The 27,344-nt window shown below is 36.3% G+C and overlaps 1 protein-coding gene across 2 annotated transcripts in view; it reads left to right on the top strand.

The window, feature by feature from the left end:
* The window catches only part of LOC123566171 (methionine synthase-like), a 149,417-nt gene that overhangs the window by 98,073 nt on the left and 24,000 nt on the right, over positions 1-27,344 (top strand). For both annotated transcript variants that reach the window (XM_053549113.1, XM_053549110.1), the window contains exons 19-24: positions 4,392-4,495; positions 8,438-8,505; positions 11,223-11,343; positions 17,497-17,578; positions 19,690-19,788; positions 22,591-22,666. In XM_053549113.1, the coding sequence (XP_053405088.1) occupies positions 4,392-4,495; positions 8,438-8,505; positions 11,223-11,343; positions 17,497-17,578; positions 19,690-19,788; positions 22,591-22,666 (550 nt within the window). The remainder of the gene's footprint in view (positions 1-4,391; positions 4,496-8,437; positions 8,506-11,222; positions 11,344-17,496; positions 17,579-19,689; positions 19,789-22,590; positions 22,667-27,344) is intronic.

Raw genomic sequence — 27,344 nt, forward strand, 5'->3', positions numbered from 1 at the left:
CTTAATGGCACTGCCAATGAAATATAATTTACACCAAAACTTTTATTTTTACATTTTAGCAGCAGCCAGAAGCTGAACAGCAAGCTTTGTCCATTTTAGTTTTAAGTTAAAAAATTGTATACCTCCATCTAATCAAGTATAAAGATACTTGAAACCAGAGCTATGTCTTTCATCACCAGTCCTGTCATTTATTTATTATTACAAGACACATCCATTGTTTATGGTTTTATTACTGGTACCCACAGAAAAGTTAGTGAATTATGAAAATTGAAATCACTGTGGGAAATCTAAGCATGTCATGTGCACAAAATGATCAAAAGTAAGGAAACAAAATGGTGCTGATTATCAATGGATGCCAGAATTAATGTCAGCAAGGTTACTGTGAAATCATTAATATTTGTGGGCGACTAATTTTCGTGGATTTCGTGGTTGAGTCAATTATTCGTGGAGGACTAAATTTAATCCCAATGAACAAGTAAAATTCCCATTCATTTTATGTTCAAAAGTTGAAATCCACTAATTTATATCCCTACGAAAGTGACGTTTTGACCAAAACCACGAAATTTCATGCCCTCGAAATTAAATGATTTTACAGTAATCAGTTTTGTCTTCATTTTATAAGTAATTTAACTGTACCACCAAAATTGATTTCTCTATCCATAGTATATGTATCCAGTTATTCTCAGTGCCTTACAATTTTTATGATGTCCAAAGGAGAGCAGTTGACCACAAAAGTGCATTTTAAATTAACAGTGGATAGAAGTTACTAAAAATTTATTTTTTTCCATTATGGAGCAAATTTAACTTCAAGAAATTTTATTTGCTCTGTATAACTTTTTAATTGCAAAGACTGTTGAAGTTACAAAGCAAAGGTTTCGATGTATGTCACAAGAAATATGAAAATGATAGGACAGAAGGATGTTTTCAAATAAATAAAAATGATAGCAAATACGGAATAATTATCAGATGCTATTAAAAAGGCCTAAAACTTGTTTGTCTGAGCCCATGTTTCCCTCTTTCTGTTTTTTATCGTGTTCTAGTTTTACAATGGAGAAATAACTTAACAAATGCTTAATAATCAAACACTTTAATATGGGCCAAATATCTAAAATAGAAATACAATTAAATGATCTCTTCTTGTGAGTCGCTGCATGGATCATCATTAAACTCAGTCTGGAGCATTATTGTTAGGTCCTGTCCCAACTTTATTCAAAAGTGAACTGCTAAAAACAGCTTAAAATAGAAATACCTTTAAACAACATCTCATGAATGCTGATGAATCTTCATCAAACTTGGTCTGTAGCGTCATTATAAGCTCATTTCCCAAGCTTGTTCAATGTTGGTGTTTGGTGTCTTGTAGGGGCTGCTAGATCTAAAAGGGTCTCTCCTAATTTTGTTGAAATTGGGGTGCTTGGCCCCTTAAGAGGTAATTTGAGCTGAAAATAGAAATACCTTTGAACAAATCCTTTTCATGAACAGCTAGATGGATCTTCACCAATCTTGGTCTGTAGCATCATCGTAAGGTCTTATGCCAAATTTGTTCAGAGAGGGTCACTTTGCAACAAGGGGTAAAAATAGAAATACCTTTTTTATAATTTCTTCTCATGAATCTATCTAACTTTGTTTGTTGCATCATTATATGGTCATCTCATAAATTTGTTTAAATGGGGTGTTAAGCCCCTCACAGGGGCTTCTGGAGTGAAAAATAGAAAGAAAAAAAACTTCTAATGACTATTTCTGATGAATCTCTTTACTTATCCTCATCAAACTTTTTCTGTAGTACAGTTCTAATAGTTTTGCTTGACCAATTTTTGGACCGTCTTGTTTATACTAGGCACATTAACATTCACGATAGTTAATGTCAGGGGAGTGACTTAGGGCCATTATTGCCATCTTTGCTGCTATGGCTCTCTTGTTTGTAAGCCCTTGAAGGATTTTTGAATCTTTGAAATAATAAGACAACATGCAGACCACTGCTTTCAGTCATGTCGGGTCAAATATGAAGGATGTTTGGTAAAATGAAGGTCTCATGTCAATGTCATACTTTTGAAACCCTTCAACTAATTTAGCTCAAGAGAGCCACTGACTTGAGGTGAGCTATTGTGATTAGGCTTAGCATGACATCTTTCTGTTAGAGAGCCACAGACTTGAGGTGACCTATTGTGATTAGGCTTAGCGTGACATCTGTCTGTTAGAGAGCCACAGACTTGAGGTGACCTATTGTGATCAGGCTTAGCATGACATCTGTCTGTCAGAGAGCCACAGGCTTGAGGTGAGCTATTGTGATCAGGCTTAGCATGACATCTGTCTGTCAGAGAGCCACAGGCTTGAGGTGAGCTATTGTGATCAGGCTTAGCATGACATCTGTCTGTCAGAGAGCCACAGGCTTGAGGTGAGCTGTTGTGATCAGGCTTAGCATGACATCTGTCTGTCAAAGAGCCACAGGCTTGAGGTAAACTATTGAGATTAGGCTTAGCATGACATCTGTCTGTTAATTCACAATAACCTGATATCACAAAACAAACTTTGTTCCATAAGTTATCTTAACCAAACTTGGTCAACAAAATCTTTTGAAAGGTTGATAATGGGCCAAACAGATGCTTTTATTATCCAAGCAAGCCTTAATCATAACAGATAAGGCTTCATAACTCGCCTTGCATTTTTGATAGAATCATACCATTTCTTAACTTAAATTGCTGTGGGTTCAAAAAATCTTTGCTTGGGGTGTAGAATTTTTTGTCCTGTGAGAAAGCCGTCCAACTGGCTTATGGAATGTGGGTGGTTCTACCCAGTAGCCTGCCTATGCCAGATATAATACACTAAGTGGAACCTGGGATCTTCCTCAACCATAAAATACCGGAAAGTCATCATAGGACCTGTGATGTTAAGTTCAACAAAACACATCTTAAATTTTGGTAAATGTTTTGCAGTAAGCAGGTTGGAAAGAATGCATCCACCTTCTTCACTGTTTTTGGGCATCATGAAATGATCATGCTGAGTCAGGTTTTTCATAACTCTGACCTAAATTTGCAAAATTATCCCTTTTTGACTATGAAAAATTTGGTAAAACATTTTGTTTTTATGCTAGTACTATGTAGAAGTGTTTCAAATAGTTGAGTGTCCTGTTGTTCCAGAGGTCTTTGTTTTAATGACACATTAAACAGAGTACAAACAGAATACCTAGAAAAGTGCTCTTCATTTTTCAAGTATCATCAAAATAAAGGAAACTGCTATATAATGTAGATTATGGAATAGTGAGTTGATATGTCAAAGTTATATTCTCTTTAGATAAATAATAAGTAAATGCTAGTCCCCATAGCAACATCATGTGACGTCATCCGGCCCAATTTTTTCTCTCTTTCTGTTTAAGATGCCCTAAAACATTACTTGCAACTTACCTATTTTTAGCTCACAAGAGCATGAAGTGCTCAAGGTGAACTATTGCGACCGGTCATTGTCCGGCGGCATCGGTCATGCGTCAACATCTGCCTTGTTAACACTCTAGAGGCCACGTTTGTGACCTAATCTTTATGAAACTTGGTCAGAATGTTTGTCTTGATGATCTCTAGGTCAAGTTTGAAACTGGATCATGTGGGGTCAAAAACTAAGTCAGTAAGCCAGATCAACTCTGGTGAGCAATATAGGGCCATCATGGCCCTCTTGTTCAAACTACCTTTTCTTTAATTGGGTGAATATTGATGTGAGGTGTAAGTGTTACTCCAATAATGTCTTACACCAATAATATCAAGTTATAAATGTGACATCAGTAAAATGTTTGGCAGGTATATTGTGTTGGTCATCGCTTGAAAATCAGTGTTGAACGAAGACATGAGATAACATTTTGTGTTTTGAATTGAAAATCAAGGAAAGAGACAAATGATATGCTGCATAAGGTTTAAGAGACAATGCTCTGAAGAAAACAAAATTTAATTAGTGGAAGAGGACGTTTAAAAGTGGTCAGGAGAATATTGCTGATGTCTCGTGGTACAGACTTGAAAAATAACAGTCAGTCACGTTTTATAAATTAAAAGCTCCTTGGTGTCCAATTTCTTCAATACTACAGGAATATCATATGAACAGTTTTTATACATTCATAGGAAAGTCTAAAAATGCATATAATGGCGATAAACATTGAACCAATGGTAATCATGAGTTGTATGGGTTAATTGTGTGATATGACCTTGGGCTGCTTTTGAGATAGTGACGTTGCCTAGGAGACAACACAAAAATATTGTCCATGTTCTGAAATCTGTGATTTAGATATCGCATTCAGTATGTTCATATCCATCATATTTTCAAATGTTAGCAGAATGTTATCAGAAATAAAGAAATGAGAGCACATTTCCTGGTATTTATTGAACACCCCTCATATATCTATAATTGTATTACAGGAGTCAGCATATGTGGGCACTGTTGTTATAGCCACAGTGAAAGGTGATGTCCATGATATAGGAAAAAATATTGTGGCTGTTGTACTTGGTTGTAATAACTTCAAGTAAGTAAAGTTTTACACTTTGCCATTATACTCACATTTGATTGTAATTATTATGTCGCCCTTGATTAGAGGTGATATATTGCAAGCTCATCCAAAGAGGGATGGTCCAGCATCCATTGTCCAATATAAAGCGTCCTTCGTCCGGCTTCCTGTATCAACATTTTTAGCTCACCTGAGCCAAAGGCGCAAGGTGAGCTTTTGTGACCGTTTCATGTCTGTCGTCCATCAAGTGTTGTGTGTCAAACAAGTTCTGAAAAAGTCTTCTTCTTCAAAACCACTGGGCAGATTTACACCAAACTTCACAGGAATGATTTTTGGATGGCCACCTTTGAAAATTGCCCAAAGAATTGAAATCCATGCAGAACTTTGGTTGCCATGGCAACTGAAAGGAAGATCTTTAAAAATCTTCATGTCAGAAACTGTTAGCCGGATTTCAAAAATATTCTGTAGAAATGATCTCTAGGTGACCCTCTTCCAAAATTGCGGAACCAGTTCTGTTTCAGTAAAAACATGGCTGCCAGGGGGTGGGGCTTATTTTTCCCTATATGGCTATAATGTAAATTTCAAAAATCTTCTTCAAAACCACTGGGCAGATTTACATTAAACTTCACAGAAATGATCCTTTGGTGACCCCCTATGAATTAAAATCCATTTAGAACTGTGGTTGCCATGGCAACCGAAAGGAAAAACTTTAAAAATTCAAAAATATTTTGTAGGAATGATCTCTTCAAAATGATCTTCTTCTCTACCAAAATTGCTTAAGCCGTTCTATTTTGGTAAAAAAAACATGGCTGCCGGAGGGCAGGGTTTATTTTCCTTATATGGTTATATTGTAAGTTCAAAAATCCTCTTTTCTGAAACCTGAAGAGCTAGAGCTTAGATTTTTGGTATGTGGCATTGTCTAGTCGACTTTAACCAAGATTATTCAAGTTATGATCCCTGGGCCAATATTGGCCCCACCCCGTGGTCCCTTGAATTTACATAGAGATCTATAGGAAAAACATTAAAAAAATGTTCTTCTCTTAAACTGAGAGGCACACAGCTTAGATATTTTACATGTGGCATTGTGTAGTGGTCCTTTACTAAGATTTTCAAATCATGACCCAGGGTCCATTTAAAGCCCCGCCCCGGGGTCACTTAGTTTTTATATGAGTTATATAGGAAAAATTACTTAAAAATTATCTGATCATATTTCCTAGACTGTTTAATTATAATTACCTGATGACCCCAAGTAATTAGGGTCACTTGACTGTGACCCTGACCTGCTGACCTACTTTCATGTTTTTTAAGATACAGCCTTGAAATTTTGATGACATATACAGTTTTGCACACCGATCTTAAAACTGACTTTCAGTGATCATGAATATGACGTACTACTTTCTTAATATTTTAGCATCAATTTCACATTTGAAACATGTCCACACAACTGGGAAAAGATTTCAATGCTAACTTATATTTGACTTTCTTACCTGATCTCTTACACTTGTCCATGTAGCTCAAATTAGTCAGTTGAGCGATCCAGGGTCATCATGACCCTCTTGTTACTTCTGAAACTACTGGCCAGAATTACACCAAACTTGGTCTGGCATGGACCTCTGTCAATTTTTTTTTCAAATGGTTCACCTTGGCCCCTATAGGGAATAACCTTTAAACAAGTTCTTCTCATGAACAACTTAATGAATCTTCATGGAACTTGGTCTGTAGCATCAATATAAGGTCTTCTCCCAAGTTTCTTCAAATTGGGGAAGTTGGCCCATTTTAAGGGCCGCTAGAGCTAAAAATAGAATACCTTTAAATGACTTATTCTCACGAACCATTTGATGGATCGTTATCAAACTTGGTCTGTGGTGTTATTGTAAGGTTCTTTCGCAAATTTACTAAAATGGGGGCACTTGGCCCCTTGTAGAGACTGCTGGAGCTGAAAATAGAACATCCTTTTAATGACTTCTCCTCATGAACCTCTAAATGGATCTTCATCAAACTTGGTGTGTAGAATCAAGTTTCTCTCTCTATTTTTTCCAATGAGGGCTCTTGGCCCCCTTTAGGGGCCACTAGAGTTATAACTAGAAAAACATTTAAATATTTCTCATGAACCTTTAATGAAGCTGTATCATTCTTGGTTTGTTGCATCATTGTATTTTCTCTTTCGTGTTTTTGTACCCTCCGACAACAAAGTTGTAAGGGGGGCTATACTGGTTTCAGGTTGTCTGTCTGTCCGTCTGTCTGTCTGTCCGTAGACACAATCTTGTGTGCACCATCTCCCCTCATCCCCTTGACACAATTTAATGAAACTTCACACAAGTGATCAGTAACAACAGTAGTTGTGCATGGGGCATGTTAGGTTCTTTCAGAAAAAAAAATTGCAGAGTTACGGGACTTTTTTTTTTGTTACTATACTATATACATAGACACAATCTTGTGCGCACCATCTCTCCTCATCCCCTTGAACAATTTAATGAAACTTCACACAAGTGATCAGTAACAAAAGTAGTTGTGCTTGGGGCATGTTAGGTTCTTTCAACAACAAAAATTGCAGAGTTATGGGACTTTGTTTCTTGTTAACATACTATGTACATACAGTCTGCATATGCAATCTTGTGCGTGCCTAATCTTCCGAACCCTTGCACACAATTTAATGAAACTTCACACAAGTGATTAGTACCAACCCTAGTTGTGCATGGTGCATGTTACGTTCTTTTAGATAAATATTCTGCATAGTTATGAGATTTTGTTTTTTGTTATACATACAGTCTATATACATACAGTCCACATAATTATGCAATCTTGTGTGCGTCAAATTGCAATGTACTGTGTCAGTGCATGCAGGGGGTACATTCATCACCTTTAGTGATAGCTCTAGTTTGTACTGGTAACAGGAAGAGTTTGGGTTAAAAGCTCTTATTTCCTCCATCCTTTTCACACACACACATCTTTTTCAGCTGCATTTTTACTAGAAAAATGTACATAATTTCACTTTAAAACAATTGTTGGGTGCAATTGAACATATATAAATAACTAAACTTTCATTTTATGAGTGATTTTCCAGATATATTTTACTCTATTATCTATTTCAATAACTCATAGAAAAGCATGAAATAAATCCAGTTATTGCATATGCTGCTTTGAAAGAAAACTTCATTTGTGTTGTAAACATTACCTTGAATTGGAGCCTATGACTCGCTGATATTGCAATTAGAACCTACAGCCTGCTTTTTGAAACTGGAGTCTACAACCTGCTGATTGTAGGTAGTTGTTAGTTGTAGGAAGGCTGGTAGTCAACAATCTGAATAAAAGGGAATGAAATTAGACTGTATATAGCAAAAAAGCTGTGAATACTTTCCCTGAAACCTACCGATATATCAAAATATATAGAGGATATTTGTTTGTTTTGAGTGAATATGGAATATATTTCAAATAGAATTTCAAATATTTTCACGAGCCCGTAGCGCGAGTGAAAATGTGAACATTTTCTCACTTCGAGGTGAGATATATTCAATATTACCGAAAAACAAACAAATTTTCTTTTTATTTTATGCTCAGTTATGTTGAGATGTGCATTTTGCAACAATTACAGCATGGGAAACAGACGCGCGTAAACAGACATGATGTCAGACGTGTTGTGATGTTAGAAAGACGCACACAACATAAAATTCCATTTTATTTTATTTTTTGCTGCATAACGTTATGAAATTCTCATTAAGTAAAATAATTTGAATTGAGAAATATACTATAAAGAACAAAGTGCGACTACAATTTTCATCCTGTTTTAAGCAAATAATTTAAAATTCATACACAATGTATGAGGGGGCAGAGCTATATCTCTCACAGTGTGAAAATATAGATTTCATATTTTCACAGTGTGAGTGATGAGATATAAAAATATTTAACTGATAGAATACAGTATTTCATTAGTTAGCATAAAATAAACAACTTTGATTTCAGAGTGATAGATTTAGGAGTGATGACGCCATGTGATAAAATTGTACAGACAGCAATAGAACATAATGCAGGTATTAACTTTTATACTAATTTTTCTGTAAGTGTCCTCTGTAATCAGTTTTACCTCAGTGTAGGGATGTCAGCAAACAGTTGCGTTCAGATAGGCAATCAATATCAGTTTCAGAGATAAATGTTTTTGTTTAATTGTTTGGAAGTGTTAACTAATGTTTTATGTAATATTTCAATTTGTTCTGTTAAATGTTTGTAGTCCGTTATACTGGTCCTAGCAGCGTATTTCCAAATAAACATTTGAGTATAAAACAATCTTATCTCAAGCTGCAGTCTGTAGGTCAAACATTCAACCTTTGTTGTCTTGTCCAGGATGTTCATATCTTTTAAACCCTTTGCTGAATCTTTATGAAACTAGGGTACAATGTTTCACTGATAAAGGCAACATACAGAACCCAGATTGTTCCAGCCCTAGGTAAAGGTCATCACTGAAGGTCAAACGTTTGATTATGTTTTATTATTTAAAAAAAAATAACATGTAACTTTGTACTACATAGTGCTAGTTACCTGTAAATAAGACCACTTGTTGTATACTAATTTTGCATTTGTATACTAATTTTGGATTTAGCCTGCCTGCTTAGCTCAGTAGGTAAGAGCGTTGGTCTACGGATCGCGGGGTCGCGAGTTCGATCCTCAGGCATGACTATTTGATAAATGACATTGTGTCTTAAATCATTAGTCCTCCACCTCTGATTCATGAGGGGAAGTTGGCATTTACTTGCGGAGAACAGATTTGTACTGGTACAGAATCCAGGAACACTGGTTAGGTTAACTGCCCGCTGTTAAATCTTCATAAATTTTCTAAAAATAAACCAGAAGGCCTAGATCTTAGATATTTGATATGTAACATTGCCTAGTAGACTGCTACAAACTTTGTTCAAATCATGACCCTCGGGGTAAAATTGGCCCCGCCCCAGGGGTTACTTGATTGTACATAGGAAAATCTTCCAAAAAATTTCTAAAAATCATCAGTTTGACATTTGAAACATGTAGCTCATATTAATCTGGTGAGCGATCCAGGGTCATCATGACCCTCTTGTTATTTTCAGCGTAGCTAAGTCAACTTTTGACCAACTTAAAAAAAAACAATAAAAGTTGTAAATTTTTAATTCTGCAACCAATAAAAACTGCGGGACTGGACAGAAATGAATACATGCATACCTTTTATTGGCTGAAATTTATAGACTGTTTCACAAAAGGTTTTGTTACATTTTAACAGAGTATTACATAGAGAAACGGTAGATACTGTCTCTAATGACGTTTATCGGAGAAGCACAAAAGATTACTGTAGATAAGATGTATTTATACACGTTATATTGAAGTTTTACCTGACTGATGATTGGTTTTCAGTACACAAATCTTGGAACTCCAAATCTGTGTAACTATTTATGTACAGTGTAGTTGACAGTTATGGTGAGCTCGGCTATCTCTGTAAACTCTGAAATGTACTTGTGGATAATATATAAATATCATATGGCACTGTGTGTGACACTGATATTGTCAACCCGAGGGCAGAATGTCACCCGAGGCAAAAGCCGAGTGGTGACATTCTGTTTCGAGGGTTGACAATATCAATGTCACACACGCTGTCATATGATACTTATTTTATTATACCGAACAAAATTAAGCACATAAAAAAGTTTTTAAAATGTTTTTAATTCATTAATTCAACAGTTTCATCTTTAGCGTGGTAATCACCTGTGTACACATTGAATAGTGATGTCATTACAATATGACATTCTGTACAAGGGAGGCAATCATTTGGCTAAAAAAATTGAAGCAGTTATTTGCCCTTGTATGACATTTAAAATATCAGTGCAGTCACATGACCTGACAGTCACTTTCGCTTGGTCACATGTCAAAACGGTTGAAAATGTTTCTGATAGTCAAAATATCTCGTTTTCGGGTAATGGGATTTTACCATTGTAGACAAAAGTGAGGTATAATAATATATAAATATCATATGGCAGTGTGTGTGACATTGATATTGTCAACCCGAGGGCAAATTGTCACCCGAAGCGAAAGCCAAGTGGTGACATTCTGTTTCGAGGGTTGACAGCATCAGTGTCACACACGCTGCCATATGATATCTATTTCATTATACCGAACAAAATTAAGTACATAAAAAGTTAAAAAAGTTTTTAATTCTTTTGTCTTTTTTCTGATGAATCACCCGTGTACAAATTGAATAGTGATGTCACTACTATGTACAAGGGAGGCAATCATTTCATGATTTGGCTAAAAAATTTAAGCAGTTATTTGCCCGTATATGACATTCAAAATATCAGCTCGGTCACATAACCTGACAATCACTTTCGCCTGGTCACTTGTCAGAAAGGTTGAAAATGTTTTTGATGGTCAAAATATCTCTTTCTCGGGTAATGGGATTTTATCATTGTAGACAAAAGTGAGGTATAATGATAATAATTGCAAGTGTTTGAATCACAAAAATTCTGCCTATTTGGTTGTTTATCTACCCAACAGTGTCAGAAATACAGTACTAATTTAAAATTGCACTGGAATTTTCGAACTCTTTTGTAAAGCATCATAATTTAGTATTCTTATGTAAATAATGCATGGGCGACTGTTCTTTATCTGTACACTGCAATCCAACATTCTCAATACATTAAGTCACCACCAATTCCAAATATTCTTTTTTAAAGATATTTCTTGTTTCAGTTTTCGTTAAGTTTATGCAAAAACATAAATTCTGTTACAGATATTATTGGCTTGTCTGGATTGATCACACCATCACTTGATGAGATGATATATGTTGCTAAGGAGATGCAGAGAATAGGCATGAAAACACCCCTGTTGATAGGGGGTGCAACTACCTCCAAGTATGTAGTAATATTGATTAACTTAATAATATTTCCACAGTACTACACTAACTGCTGAAAGATAAAGTCAGCAGTGTTTTGTGTCTCGGCCAATACAGATTTTCTGGGCAAATATCAGATTCCTTTAATTTGATAACTCTGTGGAAAGTGATACAACTTTTGATTGGTTCAGGCACCTGGGCAAATATCGGGAACCAGTTTTGCCAGAAAATTAGACGCCATCTTGAATTGTTCAGCTCACCTGAACGAAAGGTATGGGATGAGATATTTTGGCAGTGCTGCGTCCATCATCTGTTGTCGGTTGTCTGTTGTCAGTTGTCTGGCATTCACTGCCAAGCCTGGTTTTGCTTGTTGGCATGTTCTGGTTTGACGTGTAATGGCCCTTGATTCATCTAATTTTATGATGTTTTGGCCACTTCTCCTGTATAACTGGGTAGATTTCCATCAAACGTTACATGAGTGATCAGTTCAAAGTTTAATTGTGCATATTGCACAGTAGAGTTATGTTTTATATATTGATTTGTCATAATTATACCCCCACCAGACTTTGTTTGGGGGACGGTTTACTTTGTCCAGTCCTATCTGTCCCTGTCCTGTCCAGTACATCCCAACCTTTCTAGGGAATTAAGTACAGATATCAAGTTGAAACTTGCATTAAATTTGTGGGATCATAAGACAAGTTCTAAAACTCTGACTTCTGTTTTGACAAAATTATCTGCCCTTTTCATTCAGAAAAATTTCCAAAGATTGACATTTCTTTAAATGTTTCTGAAACCTATTTATGCATGTAATTGAAATTTCACAGAAACATATGTAAATTTACTGACTAAGTTCTATAATTCTGCCTGTAGTTTTGATTAAATTATTCCCCTTTTTGACAAAAATGTTTTCTTTTAATATCTCTGAAATAAATGGAATTATTGCATTGGAGCTTGAAAAGAAGTTGAAAGGATAAAAAGTCAAGTTCACATATCAGGTTCTATAAATCTGATGTTTGTTTCGACAAAATTAATTCCCTTCTTATGCCCTCCTTCAAAGAAACAAGGGTATATTGCTTTGCACATGTTGGTTGCATCGTCAGTTAGTCCCTCTGTTGGTAGAGAGAACAGTTTAAGCCCAAGAACTTCAGACCCACTTAAAAATGAAGGTTCACTTTTATGCATAGAAATTAATTTTCCAAACTCGGACTTCTTATTTGTTTTTGGCGTCCCAGTTGTCATTCCCTTGCCTTATTTTCTCATTAAATAATCATTGACACTATTTTTATGTCTCCTCCAGGAGACATATTGTTTTTGCCCTGTCCGTCCGCCCTTCCGTCCGTCCGCCCTTCCGTTCATCCGTCCGTACGTCACACTTCATTTTCGAGCAATAACACGAGAACCATTTGACCTAGAACCTTCAAACTTCATAGGGTTGTAGGGCTGCTGGAGTAGACGACCCCTATTGTTTTTGGGGTCACTCCGTCAAAGGTCAAGGTCACAGGGGCCTGAACATTGAAAACCATTTCTGATCAATAACTAGAGAACCACTTGACCCAGAATGTTGAAACTTCATAGGATGATTGGTCATGAACAGTAGATGACCCATATTGATTTTGGGGTCACTCCATCAAAGGTCAAGGTCACAGGGGCCTGAACATGGAAAACCATTTTCGATCAATAACTAGAGAACCACTTGACCCAGAATGTTGAAACTTCATAGGAAGATTGATCATAAAGAGTAGATGACCTCTATTGATTTTGGGGTCACTCCATTAAAGGTCAAGGTCACAGGGGCCTGAACATTGAAAACCATTTCCGGTCAGTAACTTGAGAACCACTTGACCCAGAATGTTGAAACTTAATAGGATGATTGGCCATGCAGAGTAGATGACCCCTAACGTTTTTGGGGTCACTCTGTGAAAGGTCAAGGTCACAGGGGCCTGAACATTGAAAACCATTTCCGGTCAGTAACTTGAGAACCACTTGACCCAGAATGATGAAACTTAATAGGATGATTGGTCATGCAGAGTAGATGACCCCTAATGATTTTAGGGTCACTCTGTTAAAGGTCAAGGCCACAGGGGCCTGAACATGGAAAACCATTTCCAATCAATAACTTGAGAACCTTTCGACCCAGAATGTTGAAACTTCATAGGATGATTGTTCATGCACACTAAATGACCCCTATTGTTTTTGGGGTCACTCCATTAAAGGTCAAGGTCACAGGGGCTTGAACATTGATAACCAGTTCCAATCAATAACTTGAGAACCACTTGACCCAGAATGTTGAAACTTCATAGGATGATTGAACATGCGGAGTAGATGATCCCTATTGATTTTGGGGTCAGTCTATTAAAGGTCAAGGTCACAGTGGCCTGTTCATGTAAAATCATTTTTTGGAAATAACTTGAGAACCACTTGACCTACAATGTTGAAACTTAATAGGATGATTGGACATGCAGAGTAGATGACTCCTATTTATTTTGAGGTCACTTGATCAAAGGTCAAGGTCACAGGGGCCTGAACAGTGACTTGAGAACCACTAGGCCAAGAGTGTTGATGATACCTATTGCAGCCAACCATCAGTGTCTCTTTGACTTTCGCTCCTGACCCCTATTGACTTCTTGCCTATAGGACTTTGCATTGGGGGAGACATGCGCTTTTTTACAAAAGCATTTTCTAGTTTTTTTTGTTCTGTAAAAAACCCAACAAACCACAGGGAACAACATTGGATTTTGCGTATATAAAATTACAGCTGTGAATTACATTTTATAGTAAGGACTTTTTCAATTTGTTTCCCTAGAAAATAGTGCGATGAGTAGTGCCTCATTGCCCTAGGCATATAGTTGTCTATCTGTTTCTGATTGATAACTGAAGACTGCTTAGACCTACAGATGTCAAACTTCATAGGATGATTGCCTGTGGTAATTAGAGGACCCCTACTGTTTTTGGTGTCAGTAGGTCAAAGGTCAAGGTTATAGTGACTTTGAGACTGAAAACAGTTTTCAAGCGATAATTTAAGAACACTTTGTCCTACAGATGTCAAACTTCATACGATTATTTCCTTTGATTGATAGATGACCCTTTTTAGCTCGACTATTCGAAGAATAGGGGAGCTATCCTACTTGCCCCGGCGTCGGCGTGAACGTTAGCGTGAACGTCACACAAATGCTAAAATTTGCATACCACCACAAATATTTTCAAAGTCCATTGAGATATTGCTTTCATATTTTGCATACTTGTTTACCATCATGACCCCAGTCTGTAAAAAGGAGGAGGCAACTCTATCAAGCATTTTGACTGAATTATGGCCCCTTTTCGACTTAGAATAAATGTTAATGTTTGCGTACCACCCCAAATATTTTCAAAGTCCATTGAGATATTGCTTTCATATTTTGCATACTTGTTTACCATCATGACCCCAGTCTGTAAAAAGGAGGAGGCAACTCTATCAAGCATTTTGACTGAATAATGGCCCCTTTTCGAATTAGAATAAATGTTAATGTTTGCGTTCCACCCCAAATATTTTCAAAGTGCATTGAGATATTGCTTTCATATTTTGTAAACTTGTTTACCATCATGACTCCAGTCTGTAAAAAGGAGGAGGGAATCCTATCAAGCATTTTGACTGAAGTATAGCCCCTTTTTGACTTAGAATAAATGTTAATGTTTGCGTACCACCCCAAATATTTTCAAAGTCCATTGAGATATTGCTTTCATATTTTGCATACTTGTTTACCATCATGACCCCAGTCTGTAAAAAGGAGGAGGCAACTCTATCAAGCATTTTGACTGAATTATGGCCCCTTTTCGACTTGAATAAATGTTAATGTTTTCGTTCCACCCCAAATATTTTCAAAGTCCATTGAGATATTGCTTTCATATTTTGCAAACTTGTTTACTATCTTGACTTCAGTCTGTAAAAAGGAAGAGGCAACTCTATCAAGCATTTTGACTGAATTATGGCCCCTTTTCGACTTGAATAAATGTTAATGTTTTCGTTCCACCCCAAATATTTTCAAAGTCCATTGAGATATTGCTTTCATATTTTGCAAACTTGTTTACCATCTTGACTCCAGTCTGTTAAAAGGAGAAGTGAACCCTATCAAGCATTTTGACTGAATTATGGCCCCTTTTCGACTTAGAATAAATGTTAATGTTTGCGTACCACCCCAAATATTTTCAAAGTCCATTGAGATATTGCTTTCATATTTTGCAAACTTGTTTACCATCATGACCCCAGTCTGTAAAAAGGAGGAGGCAACTCTATCAAGCATTTTGACTGAATTATGGCCCCTTTCCGACTTAGAATATGCTTTATGTAATGTTAAAGTTTTACTCATAGCTTATATTATACTATCAAGCACTGAGAATAGTCGAGCGCGCTGTCCACTGACAGCTCTTGTTGTTTTTAGAATCTGTTGGTCAAAGGTCAAGGTCACAGTAACCTTGAGTGAAAATGTTTTCTGATCTATAACTAAAGAATGCTTTGGCCTCTAACTTCATTGAATGATTGTCTGTGGCCAGGAGGTATATGTCTCTCTGTTTGTTGACATTGGGGTTTTTGTGCCCCCACCACTGAGTGAAGGGGGCATATAGATTTGGTCTTGTCCGTGCGTCCGTTCGTGCATCCTGCTTTCCATCTGTACGAAAAAAGTTTAAGACACGCCTAGCTAAAAAAGGTTTTGATATAAATTGATGAAACCTTGCATGAGTCTTAATCATGATATGAGCTTGTGCACCTCCTATTTTTCGTTTGGCTCCAACCCCTATTTCCAGAGTTATGGCCTCTGAAATAGTCAAAATTGCACATTTCACCTTGTGAGACACCTAGCTCAAAAAGCATTTCATATAAACTGACGAAACCTTGCATGAATCTTAATCATGATAGGAACTTGTGCACCTCCTATTCTTAGTCTGGCTCCGCCTCTACTGTATGGCCCCTGAAAAAGTCAAAAATGCACATTTTTACCTTGTGACGCGCCAAGCTCAAAAAGTATGTCATATAAATTGATGAAACCATGCATGAGTCTTTATCGTGATATGAACTTGTGCACCTCCTATTTTTCGTCTGCCTCTGCCCCCTATTTCCAGAGTTATGGCCCTCGTAATAGTCAAAAATGCACATTTTCACCTTGTGACTCGCCTAGCTCAAGAAATATTTTGATGTAAATTCATGAAACCTTGCATAAGTCTTTATCATGATACGACCTTGCACACTTGGCATTCTTCTTGAGATTTTAATGCTAATTATAGAGTTACAGCCCTTGAAACAGCCAAATTAGTGAATGTTTTTGTTTGTGATGCTTATAGCTCAAAAAGTATATGGCCTAGAATAATGAATCCTTTATATAAAACGTTTGTTGAGGCTTTACCCCATTAAGACTGCAAACATTGGAATTATTGCCCCTTATTTGTGACAAATATACCAGTGGGGGCACACCATGTGTCCTACAGACACATTCTAGCGATTGATAACTGAAGAATGCTTTAGCCAACAGGCATCGTAACTGAAGAATGCCTTAGCCAACAGGCAATGTAACTGAAGAATGCTTTAGCCAACAGGCATCGTAACTGAAGAATGCTTTAGCCAACAGGCATCGTAACTGAAGAATGCTTTAGCCAACAGGCATCGTAACTGAAGAATGCTTTAGCCAACAGGCAATGTAACTAAAGAATGCCTTAGCCAACAGGCATAAAACTTTTAAGGATTGTGGTCAGTTAGTCAAAGGACAAAGGTCATAGTGATGGGGGAATGGGGCATATGTGTTTTACAAGCACATTATGTTAGTTCACTTGGTTCCACTCAGTAAGGCTGCCAATGCTAGAAATAGAAAATCCGGAAACAAATTCTTCACATGGATTGCTCTATGGATGTTTACCAAATCTGGGTGAAAGAAAATTCAAAAGGTCAAGGTTCTGTGAGAAACTAACGCTAACGTGACCCTATTGTTTAAATTGGTAAAACTTCTGTATGAAAGCTAGTTTTGTGTGGCCCTATTGTTTAAGTTGGTAAAACTTCTGTATGAAAGCTAGTTTTGTGTTGCCCTATTGTTTAAATTGGTAAAACTTCTGTATGAAAGCTAGTTTTGTGATATTTTTAAAAATATGAGTTCACTGCAGTCATACAGCTCTTGTTTGTTTCATTGAATCAGTGACTTTGTTTTTACAGAACTCATACTGCAGTGAAGATAGCACCAAGATATTCTCAACCAGTCATACATGTTTTAGATGCCTCCAAAAGTGTGGTTGTGGTAAATAAAAATCTTATATTTTTAACTTGACTAAATGAAGTATATATGGAGAGCTGTCCTACTCAGCCTGGCGTTGATGTCCTTCTGCATCCACACCTTCGTTTCAGTTTTGATGCACTTTCTTTTTTTTTCACTTTATCTCTAATGGATTTGCTTCAAACTTTACATAGTTATTTCTCATCATCACCCATATCATCTGGCCATAACTTTGCACCAGTATTTTATGAATTATCCCCCCTTTTTACATTAAGCCCCCTTTTTACTAGAATTTCAGGTTCAAGTTGTGATGTACTCCTGCTCTATCTCACTTATATAATTCAAACTTCAAATAGTAACACTCAGATTTCATTCCCCCCCCCCCCACTCCACTTAAGCACATAGTGCCACATGTGTGAAAGAAACGCCTCATCCACTATTACACAGACTACACCTTGCGGCCTTTCGCATACAATTATTAGACACATGATATGACACAAATGCATTACTTTTGCAGAAATTTTCTACAAATTGTGTCCCTTTTATACTTATTAATGTTTTGATACACTTCTCTATCTCTGTTATTACTAAATACATTTGACACAGACTAAAGCTATTGTCCAATATCTTTATCCACAATGGAGTAATTAAACACTCCAGTGACAGCTCCAGCTTCCTCAGATGTACCCAGTTTTACTATCCAGCATCAGAATAGTGGAGTGTGCTGTACAATGCTGCAAAGGAGCAGGGCTAGTTTACCTTCAGTAGTATTCTTCTCTGAAATTGCTGGCCCTATTTCAAAATAATTTCACTTCCACATTTTTTGTTGGGGAGGGGGAGGAAGCACTAACAGTTACCCTTGTTTTTCCATTTGTCTGTCCATCAGAATTTCTATGGTGTGTATCCCAAAAAGTGTTTGACCCAGAGTCATCAAACCTCACAGAATTGTTATCAGCATGTGAAGTTGTGAACCTGGTGTTTTCAATGGGATCTCACCCAAATAGACCAGAGTTATGGCCTTGACTTAGTTAAATATATGCATAAAAAGGGTGTACAAGTTTGTGTTGCATTTGTCTTAAAAAGTATTTTACCTAGGATTATGTTAAATTACAGGAATATTATTCAGCACATTGTGTTTTCTTAGAGATATAATTCAGCCAGACCAGAGTTATGGCCCTTGACTTAGTCTAAAATATGAATGAAATGACATTAAAGTTGTGTTGCACATTTCTGATATATCGGGTCATAAAGCATCACAGGAATATTTTTCAGCATCTGAAATTGTGCACCTTGCTTTGAATTTCTGTCCGTCATACTAGAGTTATGGCCCTTGATTAAGTACAAAGTATGCATAAATGACATACAAGTTTGTGTCGCATGTATCTCAAAATGTACTTGACCTAGAGTCATATTTCATAATTTGCATTAGAAGATTGTTGCATAGCATATAAGTTTGTGCACCAGATTTCACTCAGCTACACCAGACTTATAGTCCTTGACTTAGTGGAAAGTATACATAAAATGCTTAAAAGTTTTTTGTGGTATATATCTTAAAAAAATCAAGAAACTAGGTACAGTGACAGGAAGTGGGCGGAGGGGGGAGCACACAGTCCAAGTGTCTTACAGACACACATCTAGTTATTTGTTTTTTTCTTTCCATTGTAAAATTATATCACATTTAATATTTAAAATAAAGATATTTGATATCATTTGAAAGCATTCACCAAAAACTATGTTGTATTGGCTGCCAATATGATTTGTGAGAATTGTCTCAAGGTAGGAGACATTAGTAACTCTCAGTTTCTTGTTACAAAAAAAATAAATAGGAATGGACCTAATATTATGTAACACATTACACAAGTTTGTGCAAAAAATTATCTGAAAACCAGAATCCTCTGAAACCGGACATTTGGCTTGATCTGCACAGGGTTCAGTTTTTGGAGTTTTTACTTTCTAGCTTTGACATGCATTGAACAGTCTATTTTGTGTCTACGGGTGTAGCTTATTGCTATACCATGAAATCTTTACATTAGATTTGAATAGTGGGGATTATGCTGTTATCACAGCCAAAAAGAATATACATTGTAGCATGTGAATGTTATGCTGCATGTTCTAGTGTATGTTGTGTATTTCAGTGTTGTAACTTGTTAGGAGAGGTGGACAGGGAGGAGTTTATTGAGGAGATAGATGAGGAGTATGAAGAGATCAGATCTGAACACTATGATTCTCTCAAGGTAAAATATCATCTATACTACCTATATACAAATAATATTATGAAACAATGGATCTCTGAAGGTAAATTAGTGTGTCTTGAGCTGAACTAGGCATGAAATTCTAATCTGTATACTCTCAAAAGACCAAAGACCCCACATTTATTTATCTTACCTTGTGAGAGATGACTGTTATATCTCATGAAAACAGTCATCTTTAATCTTCCTAAAAATGCATGAAGATAGCTTGGATACTATGTTCTAAAGATAAAATTTATATAAATCTCTTATTCATAAGAGAGAAAAAGCTGAGCATTGTGATTCACTTGAGACTATTGTGATTTCTGTTGCCTTAACAAGACATAGAAGTCTTAAGACTGTGACTATTATGCAACCGTAAAATCTCTTATTTGTCCTTATCAATCAGGTTTTCAAAATAATTGGTTATCAGATAGTGAATGTTGGAGGGAGGGTGGCATTAGCTTTTGGGTTCCGCTCAATAACTTGAGTTAGGAGTAACCAATGCAATGAAACTTGGTATGTAGGTAGCTGCTTTAAAAACATATTTTGGGATTGCATATGATGTCACTAGGGTAATGGTCAAGGTCACTGATACTGAAAATAGACAAAATGGTGTCAGCCTATATCTTTAATTTGCATTGATATATCGAAATTAAACTTTGCCTATAGCTTATAAAAAAAACTGAGGTTAGGATTGTATAAAGCATCAAGTTGCAAGGTCAGCGTAACTATACGTTTTAACCAGATTTTTCAAAGTTGAAAAAACCTTATTAGATTAGCGATGTTGTTTGGCGGATGGATGGGCAATGTCAAGATTGGTTTCCGCTCAGTAACTTTAGTTTGGGTTGAGATGTTGAAATAAAACTTGGCCTATAGGTAGCTTATAATAAGATTGTTTCAATTTGTGGTCAGTGGAGTCAAGATCATGGTCACTCACTATAAATAGAACAAAATATACAGTTTCTGCTCAATAGCTTTAAGTTCTGGTTGATGGATTGAAATTAAACTTTATGCATATAAATAGCTTATAAAAAAACAAGGCTGGGATTGCATATGAGGTCAGTGAGGTCAGATTCTAGGTAAGTATAACTGATTTAATGTGTCCCACTGAGTGCTTAACTTATTAAACTTGGTGCACAGCAAGCTTATCTGAAGAATTAACTTTGGGTGATATTTGGGTTCACTGCAGTTATTAATCAAAGCCTTGAGATATCTGGTGGTTGTGGGTTTTGCTAGATTTATTTTCATTTTAAATGCCAATCTTTAAATATACATGTATAAGAAACGAATACTAATGTGCCTCATATCTAAGATAACCTCTGCCTGACCTTACATGAACAGCTGGAAGTCAGTGATGTAACCATAGACTGGAATACCTAATCATTGACAGGTCTTATATAATCTAAATGGCCAGTGTGAATGGATATAGAGGATGAATAAGAACTACTTGATCATTGATAATTCATCCGCATTGTTCATGAATGGAACTACTTTTTGTAGCACATGAACATATCCTTTGGATGTGATTTGGAATCAAATAAAGATGCTACTTGATTGTCAGAAATACACTTAACTTTGGTTACGGGATAAACCCGCAACCAAAAATAGAAAAATGGTTTTTACTCAATATCTTTAGCTTGCATGGGCACACCTATTGTCAGCAAACTTGTTGTGTTTAGGTAGCTTTTATCAAAGGCAGAGGTTGGGAATATATTTGGGGGTCACTCAGGTCAAGCTCACTTTTACTAAAATAGAAAATTGCTGAATAACTCGATCAATCTGCATACTTTGAAAGTTACACTGTGGTTCAGTAGGCTAAAGCGTTTGTAAAGTGTACCTTTTGTGGAATGAACAGGTCACAGTTCAAATCCTTGTCTGGGCCTTACTCTGCCAGGGGAAAGGTCAAACTAATGACATAAGTCAGGAATTACTTATGTTATATCTGTACTTCTGAATGACATGATTGGATACAGTCAAATATGTATAATAGAACATGACCCTTTTTAGCTCACCTAAACTTTGTTCAAGGAGAGCTGTTAGTATTGGTGGATAAACTGGCTTCCATCATCCATTGTCTTTCGTCCTGCGTCAACATTTTTACTTAAACATCTCCTTTGAAACTACTGGTCAGAATTACACCAAACTTAGTCAGTATCTTCCTGGCATGGACCTCTATGGATTTGTTCAAATGGGTCACCTTTGTCCCTTTTAAGGGTCTCCAAAACTAAAAATAGAAAAACCTTTAAACAGCATCTTCTCATAAACCTTTTAATTGATCTTCATCAAACTTGGTCTGTAGCATCATTGTATAGTCCTCCCATTTAGGGGCCACTAGGGCTAACAATGAAAATACCTTTTAATGACTTGTTTTGTGAATGAGTTGATGGATCATCAAATTTGGTCTGTAGCATCCTTGTACGATCCTCCCCCAATTTTGTTCAAATTGGGCCACTAGAGATAATCTTCAAACTTGGTCTCTATCATCCTTGTATGGTCCTCTCTCACATTTGTTCAAATGGTTCTGCTTAGCTGCTTTGAAGGTTGCCACAGTAAATATAAAAGAACTCTTAAAATAACTTTTAATGAATTGCTTAATGGATGTTTGTCAAACAAGGTCAGAAGTAAGGTCTAAATTTATGGTCAGGTAAGCAAATTAAGCCTGGGTTTGAGCCTCTTGTTCTTTGTTAGGTATGTAAGTCTTGGAATATCTAAAGTTTTAGAAAATGTTGAAATAAGGTTATCAAGTAAGTGGATGTATAAAATGAAGAATAGCCTGATTAAGTTGTGTTCAACATATATTTACAGGACAGAAAATACCTCAGTTTAGAAAAAGCACAAGAAAAGCGTTTAAAGTTGGACTGGATAGAAGAGTCTGTGCCGGGTAAGTTTCACTGGAGAATCAGTCAACTGCTAAAAGGAAAATTTTTCTAGAAATGTTATTGCCCGACTTTTACTCTTCCCCAAGCAATGAAGTATTTGGGTGTTATATTGGACTCATGTCTATACCCCTGAAAGTAATGGATTTTACACATGTACATCATAACAGAAAGAGATAGATGCATAACAGAAGTCTTAAAGATCAAAGGTGGCAGTTGTAGGTCAGATATTAAAAAAAAATGTGTTAGGGATGTTTGGATCACATATATAGTTTGATTGATATTGTTGTTTATGTTTTAACTAAATTTGAGTATTACTTTGGCTATTTATATATTTCTGAAATAAAATGCCATGTTACTTGAAACTTTTGAATAGCTGAAGAACCTCATCTTGATAAGTAAGAGCATGTGGTAAATATAGCTTATTACAGTTGATCAGTTCTTTGATGATTGATTTGGTTTTAATCAAATCATCGATATGTAGTACCGTCATCCTACAAATATAAGACGCACATTTTTTTACGAGATTCTGGTCTCGAAGGACCGATGCATCCTATATATGGGGATAGAAAAAGACCAAACATTTTCCCTGACTCAAAAATTTAGAAAATCGATCTTTGTTTACCCCGCGTACCTCTATATTGAAGAGAATTCAAGGGGAGTAAATACCAATGACTCAGGCATAGCTAATAGCCGATATCGGGACCCAGCATCTTAAATTACTTTTGTATAAAATGTAAAATTTAGAGCTCACGTAAAAAAGATAAATAAATGCTGTTTTTCATTAAAATATATTTTACAACGCATTTCTGTAACTGATCATTAAGTTTTTAACAAGACCTGTGTAAAACTTTCCCGGTGTGTTTTCACACATTTTGCATTAAAATACTTGAAACTCCATATCAGGTAGCCTGGAAATTGATTATCTAATCTTCAAACATAATTTTGATAGTTGTCTATAATCCTCATGTTCATTGAGAAATTCACTCCCGTGGCATTACTTTATCTTATACCTACTGTCACAATCTGCAAATAATTAACCGTTTAATCATACCCGGAGGCAACTGTAAACATGTGCATGCGAGATTTTAGACTGATCCAGTATGATCATAGTCGCTGATCCGTAATGTTCAAAACAATTTGCAAACCAGTCTTAAAATAATGTCATTTTACCGCCACATGCCGAAGTGTACTTTCGTTTATATTCATGGAGTGGTCAGAGGATGCGGCAGTTTAGTGCTTACACGGAGTTTATGCTTTTCAATTTAAATACTTGCCACAACATCCAAAAACATCGAAAATGATTAAGCAAAAACCAGCGAGAAACTATAGCGAATTTCAGACAAATATAAATTCGGATAAGTGATAAGTGGGTATAAGCATTTTTCCAGAATTCTGCTGATATTTTTTCACTGCGTCCTATACACGAGTGTGACCTATATTCGGCTGATTAGGGTATTGTTTCATAGTTGTTTTTTGGGCAAAATGTCGCATAAACAAACAAAGGTCAGGGCTTCGGAAATTTGCCGGTTTGTCGGTTTTGAACCGATTTTTGACTTTTCAGACCGATTCGTGAAGTGAAAAAACGAAAAAAATCGGTCCCATAAAAATGGAGAAAAGTATAAATTTCGGTCTGATATCTCAATACAGGACCACCTGTCAAGCAGGAAATTGTTGTTTGCACCTTCAGATAATCAATAAACGTGTCATTCGGTCTGATTGTCACTTTGATAATTGGTCCGTAATTAGCACGTTATGCAATCAGTGCTCGCGCGGCACATCCTTTAATGTTTGCAGACAGCCGATTGCAATGTATTAAACATTTTTGACTGGTTTCCAGTTGTTTCTGACTGGATCCAAATCATTTCGACGGGGATCCACTTCATTTATTTAGAATCCGACGGATGGCTTATTTCAAAAGGCTATGTTTGATCACGGGTAAAAAACAAATGGTCACTGCATTTAATCAACGAGCTATAATTGTACATTATAGGTCTTTGATTTAATGAGACATCACATGGAAAACCGATAAAAATAATTTTTATAATTACTTGACTAGAAAAAATTACATGATTCATTTTTTGGGGCTCCAGTTGAAACAAGTGCAGAAAATCGTCTTTGCAACCCGACCGTACAAAAAAGAAAAAGAAAAAGATGGACTGGCAAACATGGGGTGGCGCTGTTTATCAAATCGGTCTTTTGAAAAACGTTTCAAAATAAAATTTTGTTTACATCAGAAGAGAACATATAACTTTATAAAATGTAGTTGCTTACTGAAGTACAACGTAAGTAAGTGAAATGAAATATCCGTGGCCAACCCGCGTGATCTTTTGGTACATGCGGGAAATTCAATCTCAGCGTTCATATAATGGACACATTCGGTCCGCGGCAGAGTATTCTTAAAATACTGAGGCTGTTTAGCAGAGAATATATGTCGTGTAATTCACTTTGACGCATTGTATTTTATAGAATTCCGTCAAAGAATGAGGAAACATCACAAAGTATCTGCCGTGTATACGGTACCGAAGTCACGTGCGTTGGCTTTTAGACTAGTTACGTGCCCTCGGCAATTTTATCCTTGCAAGTATTTTCTCGGAAAAACATCGAAATTTAAACAAAGTAACGATCACTCATAACACTGAATAACTGTCTTCATTGTATGGTAACTCGTGGTGACAGGTAACTCATATTTAATGAATGACATGCTTATAACTCATATTTAATGAATGACATGCTTATTTCTTTACTCTATCACGTTTTACAAAATGTGTAATATTGAGAATGCGGTGGGTGGGGTAGTGCCGATATCAGGATTTTCGTTTCGGACCGATTGAGTTATCAAATTTTCCGGAGCCCTGACAAAGGTGTAATACCAAGGCTAGTTTTGCATGTGTTGAATGAGTTATGACCTCTTAAGGTCAAAGTCAATATGAAAACTTACTTAATGTCTTGTCTCCTTTTATTTGCCATTATGTAGATCATAATTATGTGTTTTGAAAACAACTGATTATTTATAGTTCATACAATTTCTAACATAATTTGGTTATTTCTCTTCCATTTTCAAAACTAAATTTTTATCACAAAATGTCTTATATGGCTGGTTCCCCTATTGGAAACCAGATTCGGGGACTATAGGATTGCGTTTTTCCATCTGTCCATCATTTCGTTCCGTCCATCCGCAATTGCTTGTCCAGTCCATAACTCATCAAGGGACTTTATTATTACCTGGCACAAATGTTTCCCATACAGAGACGACGTGTCGCGAATAAACCCAGACCCCTAGCTCAAAGGTTAAGGTTACACTTTGAGGTCAAAGGTCAACGTGGCTTTTCTTCTGTCCGGTCTGTAACTCAATGATCCATGAAGGGATTTCAGTATCACTTGACACAAGACAATGTTTCATGCACAACTTTCAGGCCCCTAGCATATAGGTCTAGGTCACACTTGGCAGTCAAATGTTAACATGGCATGAACAGTGTCTGTTTCATCAAAGGATTACTATATTACTTGGCTTAAATGTTTCCCATAAACAGACAATGTGTCATGCACTACATCCAGAACCCTAGCTCAAAGGTCAAGGCACACTTGGAGATCAAAGGTCAGAAGGGTTATTTTCCTGTCCGGTCCGCAACTTTGTCATGCAAAACAGGATTTAAATATTATTCGGCACAAATATTCCCTTGGATGAGATGATGTGTCATTCGCAAAACCCAGACACCTTGCTCAAAGGTCAAGGTCATACTTGGAGGTCAAATGTGAATAGGGCTTTTTCCCATCTAGCCTGTAACTCAACAATCTATTTAGGGATTTTAATATTATCTGCACAAATGTATCCCATAATAAGACGATGTGTCATGCCAGACCCCTATCTCAAAGGTCAAGGTCTCATTTAGAGGTCTAAAATCAATATGTTTTTTTTCCTGTTTGGTCAATAACTTTGTCATCCATTAAGTGATTTTAATATTACTTGGCACAATTGTTTCCCATATTGAGACAAAGTGTCTAACGCAACACCCTTATCCCTGACTCAAAGTTCAAGGTTACAGTTGGAGGTCGAAGGTTGATAAGTTTTCTTTTCCTGTCTGGTCCACTCTGTCATCCTTTAACCTTTAACCTGCTAAATTTCTAAAATGGACTACTTACTATTCAAAGGTGTGTTCACTGAAAATTTACTGACTGAATAGCGAATAGTGCAGACCATGATCAGTTTTCATGTCCATGCATGCTAATCTTGGTCTACACTGGTCGCAAAGGCAGAATCGCTTGCCACCAGCAGGCTAAAGGTTAAGGTATTTTAATATTACTTGACCCAAACGTTCCGCATAATGAGACAGTGTGTCATATTTTGATATAAACTCATGTATCATATGAACCCAGTTAAAAAAGAAACTTGTATTTTGGTGTATTTTCTTCAGAATTACACCTACCTTTTTTCTCATCTCCCACCAATTTCAGAATGAAATGCTATCAAAATTTATATAGATGTTATAAGCAATCACCAACTATAGATTTTTATATATGCAAATTTTAATCCAAACAGTGTGTTTTAACATATTTTATATGTAGAACAATATTGTTTATACATCATTGACAGATATCAGATCATTTTGTTATACTGCAGTAGCCTTCCAGTTGGGAACTTGTTACATATATTGATTATTGATTCACTTTTCTGTTTAAATG

Source organism: Mercenaria mercenaria, chromosome 1, assembly GCF_021730395.1.
Source record: "Mercenaria mercenaria strain notata chromosome 1, MADL_Memer_1, whole genome shotgun sequence".
Lineage (NCBI taxonomy): Eukaryota > Metazoa > Mollusca > Bivalvia > Venerida > Veneridae > Mercenaria > Mercenaria mercenaria.